The 13339-nt window shown below is 41.5% G+C and overlaps 2 protein-coding genes across 2 annotated transcripts; both read right to left on the bottom strand.

The window, feature by feature from the left end:
• Positions 1-213: 213 nt before the first annotated feature.
• On the bottom strand, positions 214-2480 carry LOC307018438 (F-box only protein 39-like). Its single transcript, XM_079648673.1, has 4 exons — positions 2053-2480; positions 1588-1812; positions 918-1166; positions 214-841 (listed from the first exon to the last, which is right to left on the bottom strand). The coding sequence occupies exons 1-4, from the start codon at positions 2335-2337 to the stop codon at positions 716-718; spliced, it is 885 nt and encodes a 294-aa protein (XP_079504799.1). The 5' UTR covers positions 2338-2480; the 3' UTR covers positions 214-715.
• A 582-nt stretch (positions 2481-3062) lies between these two features.
• On the bottom strand, positions 3063-6317 carry LOC307018439 (uncharacterized protein; the record flags this gene model as incomplete). Its single annotated transcript, XM_079648674.1, has 6 exons — positions 3063-4008; positions 4138-4368; positions 5001-5074; positions 5359-5521; positions 5951-6202; positions 6267-6317. 6 exons carry the CDS (start codon positions 6315-6317, stop codon positions 3964-3966), a joined length of 816 nt encoding a protein of 271 aa, XP_079504800.1. The 3' UTR covers positions 3063-3963.
• Positions 6318-13339: the final 7022 nt, after the last annotated feature.

Consider the following 13339-nt stretch of genomic DNA (forward strand, 5'->3'; position numbering starts at 1 on the left):
TAATAATTTGTATATTTTCACAGTGCCTTCTATTTTGTGCACTTATATAAGTCTATAAAAGGCTGTTATAACCTTTTTCACATTATTAAACACACCAAAATATAAAGCAGTGGATGTAAAAAATACAGAATAATCTAATTGTAATATATTTACAACAATATGATTGAAGAGAATCAACTAAAACCAAACCATATGACACGTTTATGAACACAATGTGAATATGTTTAGTATTTGTCAATACAACTTTCAAGGTCAAGTATAATTACAGTGAAAGTCATGTATTCAGAGTTATCGTGTATTAACAGTATGTTGTAATAGAAAAATCTGAGGTATCAGATGCAAAGATTTCAATTCAAAGACAGACTATATTGTAATAGGAAGAAGTTGGATGTACAAGATGAAAAACAAACAATAGTAAAGTACAAATAAACAATAGTTTGGTATATTGCTTGATCCATGTTTCCTAAAATAGTGCTCTAGCCATGCCAAAGCACACACACACCCTGCCTCCCCCGATCACCCTTTACACGAAACTAGGTCAGTGTTTCCACCCACAACCCCCACTGAAAAAATATAGACTGACACAGGGAGAGCTAGTCAGTGTCAAAACCCCAAACTACAATCACCAATTGTTGTTCAAGTTTGTGTGTATATAATTTTATTTTTTTAAATAGATGAACTTGATGTTCTACAACATGTCTACATGCACCTGCGATTACACATAGGGGTAGACTGTAGCAAAAAATTCCAGTTCAGGAGGGAGATCTCGGTATGTAGACAATAATTTCTCCAGCTGCTCTTTCTGCTCTTCGTGATCCTCTTCTACTGAGTAGACACTCACCTGGAAAACATGATCAACAAGAGCATTAGTATCCAGATCCTGGTATGTGTGAAGATTCAGGCATCTTTTTTCTCACCCTGATCGTGTTGAGTAAGCTCCTTTGTGCCAGCCTGATTCTCAGCAGTCTCTGCACAGTTCTGATTTCCAGGAAAGCCCAGACTCTCAGCTGCTCCAGACGATCACAACGTCTGACCAGCTTCAGCAGCTCGTCGTCCAATAGTTCACTGCAGTTACTCAGGTGCAGGGTCAGAAACTGCAGACAGGCAATATAAAAATGACCAACAACACAATGATGTCTCATTTCCAGGAACCCCTTCATAGCCTGCTATTCTCTGCATGTCCACCAGATGCCCTCAGACTTTTTAACCAGTCATGCTCGCCTGACCTTCCCCAGCAACCCGTTTTCCATTTACCTCATCAGCCCTGGAGCATTTAACCAGCCGTTTTCCACTTTTACCACCAAGTCAAAGATGCCATGTAGCTTTGAATGTTTGCTGGTCACTGAAGCCTGAAACCTTAACCACTAATGTGTCCCTGTACCTGCCAGTAAGATAGGATTTTCTACATCTACATGGGTCGTTCCCGTGTGGCCTCGTACTCACATCCACATGATATTTTTATTGCGAAAGATTTTTTTTTTTTAAAGCATTAACAAATCCCTCTAAACATTTCCTGAACTATCACACAGTATGTTTTCTGGGAACGTTAGTTTACCACAATCTCTCTAAACTGCTTCGTACCCTTACCTTCAGAGTGAGCCTGAACTGAGGCAGCATGGCATAGAAGAGAGGCCTGGGGCTCCATTCTTCGTTGGGAGAGTAGAACGTTGTCATGCTAAAATCAACAAGGGGGATCTCAGGCATTAGGATCCTTGCAAGTCGGTCAGTGTTGAGGATTTGGTCGACTGCAATCTTGACTTTCAGGCCCGGGCAGCACGATGCCAGAGATTCCCATGAGTGACCGCAAATCACCTAGACAGAACACAACACAAATCTCAAAGCACCTACATTTTTGTGTTGCCAAGATAAATACTTTCTTGTGTGTCCTTAAACTCAGCTCCCTGAAGATGAAGCCTATCATTTTTTTTAAAATAAAGCCTTCAGAACCATCTACCCTTTTGCCGTCTATGTAAGCATTTACATGTGTTGGGAATAGTTTACAGAACCAATGGCTGTCATCATGTAATGTTAATCTATTATGTTCATAATTACCTGTCCATGGGGCACATTCAAAGAACACCACAGTGAAAGTGTTTTCAAGTGGATGAAATCTCTCCACCCTCGCCCTCTGGGCTGCAATGCCTTTAGAAGCTCATCTGACAGACAGGAGTAGCTCAGGCTCAGGTGGGTGAGGCCTTTCATGAAGCCCAGAGTGCGGGGCATGTTGGAGTTGCGGTAGACTGGAACTTCTCCAGAAAAGAAACCCTTCAAGTCCAAAGTAGAGATGTAGTAGCGATGGTTGGTGCGCTTCTGAGACTGTGCCAGGGTGGAAAGCATCTCCAGACCCTAGAGGTTAAAGGATCAGGAATCAGAAAAAATAACTTTTTAATGAGCACTCTGCTAGTGAAACTCAGCACCCGTAGCAGTGACATACCTACTCAAACATCATCTTTGGTGTTGTAGTCACCTGAATCATGCCGATTTTCATCCCATTCAGACAAACGGAGTCAAGCTTTGAGCCTTGTGTGCGGAGGAAGGAAACCAGGAAGATAACAAAAGAATTTCTGAGTCCAGAAGTCCAGCAGGGCCGGTCTAACTCCAGATTTGAGAGGCTGATAGACTTCAGTGACGCCCGTACTCTGTGGAGACAAAATAATGTTTGGTTTGGAGAGTCGTCAGTTACAGTCTGATGTGGGATTTATTGGGGTTAAGAGGGGCTTTAAGAACACACACTCCTTTACCTGGTAAGCTCATCAAATACTGTCTTGATTGTTCTCAACAGTCTCCAGGCTATCGAGTAAGTGGATGGAGGATTTACCAACACGGCCAACCTCTCCAGGTAGACTCCTCGAGACTGGACATAGGCCACAGAAGAGTGGAATTCAGACTGCCTGTACTTGGACGGCCGGACATTGAGGTGGAAGGTGTGTGAGCGCCAGAGGGAGGGAGAGTGCATGGTGTTGTGCCAGCGCTGACAAACCAGGTCTGAACTCCTGCGATCCCCTTCATCAAGAAACTTAAACACGTGCGTCAAGCACAAAACAGGAAGTATTGCCCAACTCTCTGAGCAACACCCTGCATCACTGAGAACTTCCATCTTTTCTCCACTGTCCTCATCTTCACCTATTTGCATTAACTCCTCATTCATATTTGGTATGTTTTTTTAATCCTGCCGCTGCAGAATGTTTCCTAAGAAAGCATGGTTTAGTGTTAGATTTATTAAGGCATTCATAAGACAAATCTGAAAATGTGAAACAACATTACCTGTACTCGGTGAACAAAATGGGAGACAGGGAGGTGGTTGAAACTGCTAAAGCAGTTAGAGAAGCTACCGCGGAATGTTTATGCCCGAAAAACATTCAAACAAATACAAAAAAAAAACATCTTTGACAACAATGATAAATAGAATATCACTATGGGAGAAGAATATTTTAAAATGTTAGTTATCATCCTTTTTTAAGATAAACACTGAGATGTTTAGGCCTGAGAACAATTAAACAAAATACAAAAAATGGAAGGCAACGGACAAAAGGGGAGATGGGGAGTAGGAATCCTTGGAAAACACTAAGAAGAATGTTTTTAATCTTGTTTTCATCCTATTGAAGAGTATCATTGTTGAGATAAATCAACACTTAATAATGTATTATAATGTACTGCTGCAATTTTAAACATGTATTATTGGATTACCAGCTACTATTGCTGCATTTCTGACCTTGAGCACTGAATTTCATATTTAAAAAGACATACTGATTTTGTACACATGAATTTTATTTGTGTTAACACATTAAATATTTTACAGAAAATCAACTCAAAATGAAATAAGAGACAGTCTAAACTTAGATGTAAGCAGAAACCGATATTGCACATTACATTTAGATGTAAAGTATTTCCTGAGAACATTAATACAGAATATATTAAAAGTATATAGATGCATTACATTTAATTTATCTGGGAATGAATCCATTAGTTCTTTGAGTTCTTCTGCCCTTCAAACAGTAGACACTTAGCCTGTGCAAAAAGAGAAAGAACAACATTCAGAGGCTTCCTGGTAAACACAGTGATAATAAGCTTTGGTATGTTTAGTGTAGAGTGTTAGCTTGTGGGTCTCTATTTATGTCTTTGTGTGTCGGGGCCAACCTCATGCCAAAGCAGTGTGTCAGGGGTTAGCGCCAGATGGCAGTGAGGGCAGGTTTGTGTTTCACCGGGCACTTCCTGGTTCCTCTGCCCCCAGCAGGGCCCTTCACTGCCCCACAGAGGGCTACACGTTGAGTGTGAGGAACACGCGACCCCAAAGTGAGGTCGAGGGTCAGTCTGGTAGCTCACTCTTTGGCCACTAGAGGGCGACGAGGACAGAGAATTCGAGTCCTCCTGTAACAAAGCACAAAAGGCGCAGGAGTGGAAGTAGTACTCACTTGTTGTACTTAGAATTACTACAGTGTAGAAATACTTTCTGACAAGTAATAGCCCTGAATTTAAAATCTTAGTTATGTAAGGTACAAAAGTTAAAGTAACAAAATTAAAAGCACCTATTGTGCAGAATCGCCCAGAATCATATTATCATATATATCAAAAATATGATGGCTCATCAATTATTAAAGCTCAGTTTAGTGTTGTATTTTTCTCACTTGACCTTTACTCTTTATATCCAAACGCATTGACTTTAAAATGTACCTAATGCAAATGCCGGCCCTATTTATTTTGTTACTATGACTTTACACTATATGAATGAATGTCATCTGAACCCACAAGGTCACAGAAACATCCCTTTATCTCCACGAAGAAGAGATGGATACTCCTTTTTGTGGGTTTTGCAAATTTGCAATATGTCCTTAAAATTGTAACATTTTTGCATTTGCATCGATGCTACTTCTGATTGTACAAGAAGTGAATTAACTTTGCATTTTACACATCTATGCAGAGAAAGAGCTTTTCACACTTCACAATGTATCTGATCAGCCATGTCTCAGTGACATAATGTGTTTAGACAGAAGTGTTGAAACCTGTTCAGGAGTTTCAGGCCGACCCTCTGAGTCGAGAGACCTCAGGCAATACCAGCAGGGTTCAGACAGGCGATCTGCGAGGACACAGACACACAGTACAGCCTAACATGAGCACATGCTGGTTAGTGTGTGTGTGTGTGTGTGTGTGTGTGTGTGTGTGTGTGTGTGTGTGTGTGTGTGTGTGTGTGTGTGTGTGTGTGTGTGTGTGTGTGTGTGTGTGTGTGTGTGTGTGTGTGTGTGTGTGTGTGTGTGTGTGTGTGTGTGTGTGTGTGTGTGTGTGTGTGTGTGTGTGTGTGTGTGTGTGTGTGTGTGTGTGTGTGTGTCTGTGTGTGTGTGTGTGTGTGTGTGTGTCACATACTCTGTGTGTCAGAGGGATGAGATGACACTGAAGGGGGGCTCAACTCTTCCTCTGTTGGCAGGGGGGATAATGGGAGGCAGTCGGCATCGTCCTGTGTGTGTGTGGATATGAGAGTCTCCGGTGGTGAGGTCTCTGCTTCACTGATACACAGATCCTCCTCGACCTATATCAATCACAAGGGAGCAGAAACGTGTGTCGCTAAATCTTGTGCTTTATTTTTCTAATGCTGCCTGTGCTGCAGCACCTCCTTTCACCCTCTGTCTGAAACCAGAGCCCAGTCTGCTCTGATTGGTTAGCTGGCAGGCTCTGTTGTGATTGGTCAACCGCTTAGATATGTCCCACCCCTCAGCCTATCACGTGCAATGTGTTGTAACGCTAGCCAATAAAAGTGTGACTGTTGCATAGTTATGTCATTATGTTACGGAAGTAAACAAAGCAGTCGAATGGAGGGGTTTCAGGAGGGGGGGGGGAATAGAAACTCCCTCTGTAGGGAACTTGTGGATTTAAGCCTTTGCAGACCGTTTACATGCACAAAAAACAACATAACACTCTTTAATGCTGATAATGAGGCTGTAAATATACAGAATCTGACCTGAACATGCTCTTCCTCTCCATCACAGGCTCCACTGACGACCTCCTCCTGCTCCTCCTGCTCTGGTTCCTGGAAGTTTTGTGGCTCATGGCTCTCCTTACTGCAGCTCTGAGTCGGCTCGTCAGCCTGGGTGGAAGACGTCTCACTGAGGTTTGAGAGAGAAGTAGCAGAATTAAAAACATGCCCTCCTAACAGCCTCACTCGAAAGGTTATCAGCCAATCAATCTTCAGCTGATTACACCGGTAAGGCCTCTAGTGTTACACTTGAAGGCGAGCACCTGATCAGGCATAAACATTCACATCCTCTCCGCCTTACCTTCGGGTTCTCTCTCCCTGTTCCTCCCTCTCTCCCTCCATCCCTGCTCATGTCCCTCCCTGGGAGCCTTATGTGTTATTTTATCTTAATCCTACTGTTCTCTGAAATGTCCCTCTCTTCCTCTGCGCCTGTCAGTCCTCCCGTCTGTTTGCCTCTCAGCCGTCTCCCCTCCCACTTTGTGTGTGAAACGGAAACTCCAGGCTTTTAATATTTCATGTGTCTGAATAGCTCACAACCAGGTTTCTGTAAAGCCTAATCAGGAGAGGACTCAGAGGTCTCTGCGGTGGAGTCTGTTTACGACACAAGCAGGCCTGCTAGGACAAACACAAAACACAGGCTCAAAGCCTAGAAGAGATCTTTTTCTCATTCCGCAATGTACAACTGTTATAAAAACCTGATTGACAACATCACTGTGAAATATAGGTTTTTGTTTGTCAGTTTTTAAGCTAAAACCCCAAACGTTCCCCATTTCTGCTTTTATTTGTCTAATGTAAAAGTAGACATTTTGGGACTCAATAATGAAACAAGCATTATAAAGATGAGGTGGGCTTTAGTAAATTGATAATGATTACGGACTTATTTACAAATGTGTGGATTTGTATTTCGCAATGGGCTCATTGAGGGGGAATGCCATCCCCCTTCTAAGCATAATACATGTTCCTTGTTTACAACCCGGTCCCAATCCAGGGGAAGCAGAGGTGGCGCTGTGGGGTTGTTAAACTACTCTGCCTGGGTCATTGATCTTTTATCTGACTGATGATTGTGCATGTTACAATCTATGCCCCTGACTAAGCTCTTAAATATCAGTAGCCTATCTACCTAGCTGTGTATTGATAAATCCATGGCGCTGTCCGTGGTGCTGAAGTAGCAGAAGGAGTTGTAATAGTTATATATTTTCAGAATTTTACCCTTCTGTCAGTTTTGTCTCGGATTTATATTATATGTTCTCTAAGCTATAGACCTGTAGGTGGTAAAACATATACAACCAAAATATGGGGAGTTTATGGGGCTGTTTGCGAAACAGACCGAGTGCAGAGGGAAATATATTATAGCCAACTTTTTACTTTACCACATGTTTCTGCGGGATTAAGCTGCTAGTTACAGTTTATCTACTTCTTATGATAAATACAAGTAGATACGCTTTTATGATTCCAATGATAAATTGGATGAAAAGACCCCACATGTGACCGGCTACAAAAAGCAACTTTGAAATAGACCATTCTGTCAAATGTGTACTTTACCCTTTGATTCTTAAAGTACACTTTACTCATAGTACTTCTCAATTTTACTTGTAGTTTTTTAAAAACATTTTATCAGAACTTATACCTATAGGGGAGTATAGGTGAAGGATCGGATAACTACACACACACACACACACACACACACACACACACACACACACACACACACACACACACACACACACACACACACACACACTCAAACACATTGACAGATTGATTTAACCCTTAACACCTTGTAAGGTCTGACAATATAACAAAAACATATTATTCTCTAAGTATTATTATCTTTAGCTGCACCTCAGCATGTGTCTGTACATTGTGTTCATTCAGGACTGCCATCTTGTGCACATCACAGCAACATGACTGCATTGTACGTGACTCATTCCTCCAGCAGATGGAGGAAGAGCATTTTCTTTGTGGCTCACAAACGGTAAATGGACAAAAGCCACATTCCCCAGGGAATTTCTGCCTTTCTCTTTTTTCCCCCTCACTTATGTCCATTTTTCAGCCAGTTATTTGTTTTTGTCTATCCTATAGTCCAGGAGCGGGGTACTTTTGCTTGTGCAGCTGTCTCATTTGCTCTCTATTCCTGAGTGTGAACTTCAATTGACATGAGTTTCCAATCATGACAACTCCTCATAATCCTGTAAGATATGACACGCAGCACACATGAATGGAGGCCATTTTCAACCACAATCATCAACTCAATTATGTGACTTGGGTTTTAATTTCAGAGTCTTTTTGAAGAGCTGTGGAATGTGTGTGTGTGTGTGTGTGTGTGTGTGTGTGTGTGTGTGTGTGTGTGTGTGTGTGTGTGTGTGTGTGTGTGTGTGTGTGTGTGTGTGTGTGTGTGTGTGTGTGTGTGTGTGTGTGTGTGTGTGTGTGTGTGTGTGTGTGTGTGTGTGTGTGTGTGTGTGTGTGTGTGTGTGTGTGTGTGTGGTGCGTGCGTGCGTGCGTGCGTGCGTGCGTGCGTGCGTGCGTGCGTGCGTGCGTGTGTGTATGTGCTTATATGTCCCTTAATGGTGTTTGAGTTGAGTGCCAACACAATCACTAATGTGTTTGTGTGTGTGTGTGTGTGTGTGTGTGATGCGTGCGTGTGTGTGTGTGTGTATGTGCTTGTATGTCCCTTAATGGTGTTTGAGTTGTGTGCCAACACAATCACTAATGTGTGTGTGTGTGTCCATACGTATCTTCCCGTAAGTGCACGGCAGGTAAGGAGCCATTTGAGTGTTTTTCCTGTATATGTGTGTGTTTTTTGTGGGAGGAGGGAGACAAGAACATAAGTGGCGATGACTCACCAGTCTTTTGTGACAGTGGTGCAGAGAGAGTGCTTTTCAGCCATTTCTCTCCCTTGGGGCTTGCATACAAAACAAGAAATGGAGAGAGGATAAAGAAGAAAAGGATGGGAAGATTGGGTGTAAAGGAGCATTAAAGGGGAGTGGGGGGGGGGCATGGATAATTGAAGGAAAAAGGGAGAAAATGGGAATCAGGGTAGAGAGCAGAATAAAGAATGGGGAAGAGGAGATGAAAGGAGAGAGCAGGAAGACGAGGGTTGCAGAGATCATAAACAAAGGATGCGTGTTCAAGGGACAGGCCTCCTGAGCGCTGCCTCTGTTGTCCTAATGGCCGCTGAAAGCCTGCTAGATGAGGCGTATTATGTGGCAAAGAATATGTTCAACAATGTTAGTTTAACAGACAACACATTTAACAAACATGGGGAGGAAAGAGATGCAATGAGTTTCAGATTCCCTTTGAAAAACTGTTTGAGGTCAGGAGTGGCATCGTATGGAAAGTGTATGGAGTGTATCTAAAGAAGATATCAATTCATCTATGTGTGTTCACGTAAACAGCAGGGACGTGAGATATAACATTTGTTACGGCAATAGCTAACTAACCCTATAACTTGGATTTGTAGGGGTTTGCCACATCTTATGTTTGTCTTGGAAACTAATGTTAGTGTCTCCTCTAACAGCAGCGATTTTATCCTCTGGTCCAGAAATCCAAAGCCAAAAGTTGCAAGCTGTAAAAGCTCAGCTAAAGCACAGTAACAAGCAAAGCATTTAAACAAACTGTTACCACTGACTTGCTGGATTCAAGTTTTATACGTTGCAAATTAGGAGATTTAAACTGACAAATGCAACATCCATTAAAGCTCATCACATTGTGATCACACTTTCACTGAACAGAGTTTCAATAATGATTTGTCAAATGTCTGGTTCAGAAAAAGGCCTCCTGGAAGGCCTCGATGGTCTTTAACTTTGAAGTCATTTAATCACAGTTACAAACACTGCGACAAAGATGGTCAAGTTACAAGTTAAATACCAATTAGAGGCGATTTTCTGCTACAAAAGCGGTGAGAAAATCCACACATAGACCATGACTTACTCAGCGCAAGATCAAACATCAACAGGAGGACAACACATTGTGTGTTTGAACAAGGGCATATGTCAAAAACAGGCACATTTGGGGGGGGGAGAAACAGCAGTGTTAAATCCAACCAAGAAGGGTATAATTGCCGAGGATGAGCAGTGTTGTTTTTTATGTCTTTTTTAATTTGATCCAAGTTTAACTTGAATCATCTTAAAAACACTTTCTATCAAGAAGATCTTAGCCACAATAGCTGCATAATCATGTCACAAGTCCTAACAAAGAGCCGACATGTACAGAGATAATAGGTAAAGAGGGAAAAACATCAAAACAGAGCATAAAAATACACATTTTACTGAACAAAAAAAACAAAACAAGATACTGCTAGTTGCCATGCAACCTGATATTACCTGTTTTGGATCAGTAATGCTTGATTTTGTCCTATTTATGTTTTCATCCCTGTCATGTGTAAACACATCTTTTGCCACATAACTAGTTTTTCACCTTTTTCAATGTGTACGTTTCTGCATCACTGCTTTGGACTCCTGTTCTGGCTGCCTTACACTGGCTCCCTATAGAACACAGGATAGAATTTAAAATTCTTCTTCTCGCCTACAAAGCCCTTAATGGGCAGGCGCCATCTTACCTTAAAGAACTCATTATACCCTATTGTCCTACTAGGGCATTGCGTTCCAAGAATGCAGGGTTGTTGGTTGTTCCTAGAGTCTCTAAAAGTACAATGGGAACCAGAGCCTTTTCTTATCAAGCTCCACTTTTGTGGAATCAGCTTCCAGTTTGTGTTCGGGCGGCAGACAACCTATCCGTTTTTAAGAGTGCGCTTAAGACCTTCCTTTTTGATAAAGCTTATAGTTAGGGCTGATTAGATTGAGTCCCTAGTTTTGCTGATATAGGCTTAGTTTGTCGGGGGACATCTTACTTCTTCCTTCTCTCTGTCTATACCTGTGTACTCTCATGTTCCGATTAACCCAGCTTCCCCAAATTTCTTTCTTTTTGGTGTCTATATACGCCGGGATCCGGAGTCATGGATGATCCTGCGGTCCTGTGCCCTGGATTGCGAGCCCTGGATCTTCAGTCGTGGCTGTGGTCCTGGATCATAAGTCCTGGATGGATATCCTCGTGGATTCATCTTCTTATTATACACACATGCATTTCCAAACATTTGGACTACCTATGTTGCAAATGTATTATCTTTTCAATTTACACACGGCATCTATTGCACGTCTGTCCGTCCTGGGAGAGGGATCCCTCCTCTGTTGCTCTCCCTGAGGTTTCTCCCATGTTCCCCTTTAAACTGTGGGTTTTCTCTGGAAGTTTTTCCTTGTACGATGTGAGGGTCTAAGGACAGAGGGTGTCGTATTGTCATACTGATATTCTGTACAAACTGTGAAGTCCACTGAGACAAATGTAACATTTGTGATATTGGGCTATATAAATAAACATTGATTGATTGATTGATTGATTGTAACTCAACTGTATTCACAGTCATGCATAGCAAATATTATTTAGCTAATATCCTGCCGGCATTTCAAGTTTAAGGTTGAGCCAAAGTCCTCACTGCTGTAAAAGTGCATGATCATTATTTAATCAGATTTTGAAGCTCTTAAAACTGTATTAATTTAATGTTCACTCTTCTAATGGCTGGCATTTTTCTGCTTTTGTAAATGCACTGGCTTCTTGGGGCCATTACTGATGAATTGCTTTGCTGTCAGACTCTTTTGTACCAGGAGCTGGATGTTTACCAAATCTTGTGCCTCTGAGAGTTGGAGCCTTTTGAAAAATTCAAATTGCATTTTAATTACAGTGCACCCAACAGGCAAACTATGAATGGTTACTATAAGGACGTAATGTGATCTAAAGCTTATCACACAATTATCCTATTGTGCTGGAGTTTCTTTAAATCTCAATTTTGTGTTTTTACGCAAATATATGAATATGAATCTAAATAGCAGCATCTAAACAATGCTTTTTTTGTTTATTATATAATGTATCAACTTTATACACATCGTTATATATCATGCAGAGTGTTAACCATTGTTAATCGCATTCTCCCTTTTACAATGATAGCGTTACACATATACACGGCATCACAGTCTACCAAAGAGTCATTTTCTAAGAGGGAACTGTTTACTGTGGAAATGGGAACTGACTGAAGACAGAGGAGGGAAAGAAGGTGTGTAGACATGAAGTAGTGTAGAGTTTATCTCTGGTGGTCTGGCTTCCTAATTGTATCTTTATTAACTCGGCTGCCATGACAATATGGTACAGTTCGGCTCCTTTTCCAAAACCCTGTCGAGATGTAGCTCATTATCTGCAGCATTTGACTGATTGTTAGCCGTCCTTAGTGACATAGGGAAGTCCTGTTGCTGTTACTGACTTCTCTCAGTCTTACAGTACGACAAACTTTTAGCTTTAGGTACTTCTTGTTGTGAAGGAAAGCAGAGGTGTTTCGGGATTTAGAAAATGCTGATGGTTATTCACTATAGTTTGATCTGAAGAAATAAGAGTTTGTGGATGAATGTGAGTTCTGTTTTGATATTATTGATGGTACTACTCCTTTTATTAATATATTCTGTAGACGTTATTTGTCTCAGACTTAAAATGAGAATACAAACAAACAAAACGTCCACACATAACAAATATGATGAGAGCCAGAGTCAGCTATAGAGCTCTGATTAAACGTATTTCTTCCTCACTGCAGCCCACACCTCCAGATCTTTTTCAAACTGGTAGTTTTCAGCCTCAAAACGGACTCATCATACAACTTTCGCCCAAGACAGGTGGACTTAAAATCGAGGGAGTTCCCCTTAAATAGAAAGAAAATAGAGAACGTAGATGTTTAGGAATGAATGATTATTTATTTATTTTAAACTGGGAAAATCTCCTGCTGACATCACAGACATGAAATAAGTATTGATCTTCTTGTCATATCATTACATTGCTGAATAGAAATATTACAGACAGGGGTCCCTCACTAATCTCTCAGTGGCTTTTGTAGTCCTGTTGACACAAGTTACGTCCTTTTATGTAAACATAAAATAAAAAAAATCCCTCTGCTCACAACAAAATAAATCATTTTTTCCATTTGTATAGTCAGTCAGTGATTATCCAAACGGTACAGAAGCTGTAGTCATAAATCTGCATTCATAACACGGTGTCCACTCAACAAGCCAAGATACGGCCATGAAAGGTACCGTTGCAAGATAACATGCAATTAGAGCATATTGACAGCGTGCTAGTCACTGTTTGTAGCACTGACAGACTACATCAGTTTGTTGTGATGCCAAACAAACGGCAGCCAGACGCACTTCAAGGAATTAAAGCAGGATTGGCCATATTGCCCATGTGAAGTGAGAGGGGGGAGGTGTGGAAACAAGATATGGCAAAAAACCTATCTACCAAACACCTTTCCACCGGCTGATTGGCTGACTCGAGGCAGCGAAC

This window comes from Notothenia rossii (assembly GCF_949606895.1).
Source record: "Notothenia rossii genome assembly, chromosome: 9".
Taxonomy (NCBI): Eukaryota; Metazoa; Chordata; class Actinopteri; order Perciformes; family Nototheniidae; genus Notothenia; species Notothenia rossii.

Bases quoted from the DNA above. Each gene is read 5' to 3' on its own strand.
- LOC307018438 (XM_079648673.1), bottom strand. From the start codon at position 2,337: ATGCTTTCCACCCTGGCACAGTCTCAGAAGCGCACCAACCATCGCTAC. The intron at 1,813-2,052 runs GTAATTATGAAC...TGTTCTGTCTAG, and splicing joins TGAATGTGCCCCATGGACAG to GTGATTTGCGGTCACTCATG. The intron at 842-917 runs GTGAGAAAAAAG...CATGTTTTCCAG, and splicing joins GCTTACTCAACACGATCAGG to GTGAGTGTCTACTCAGTAGA.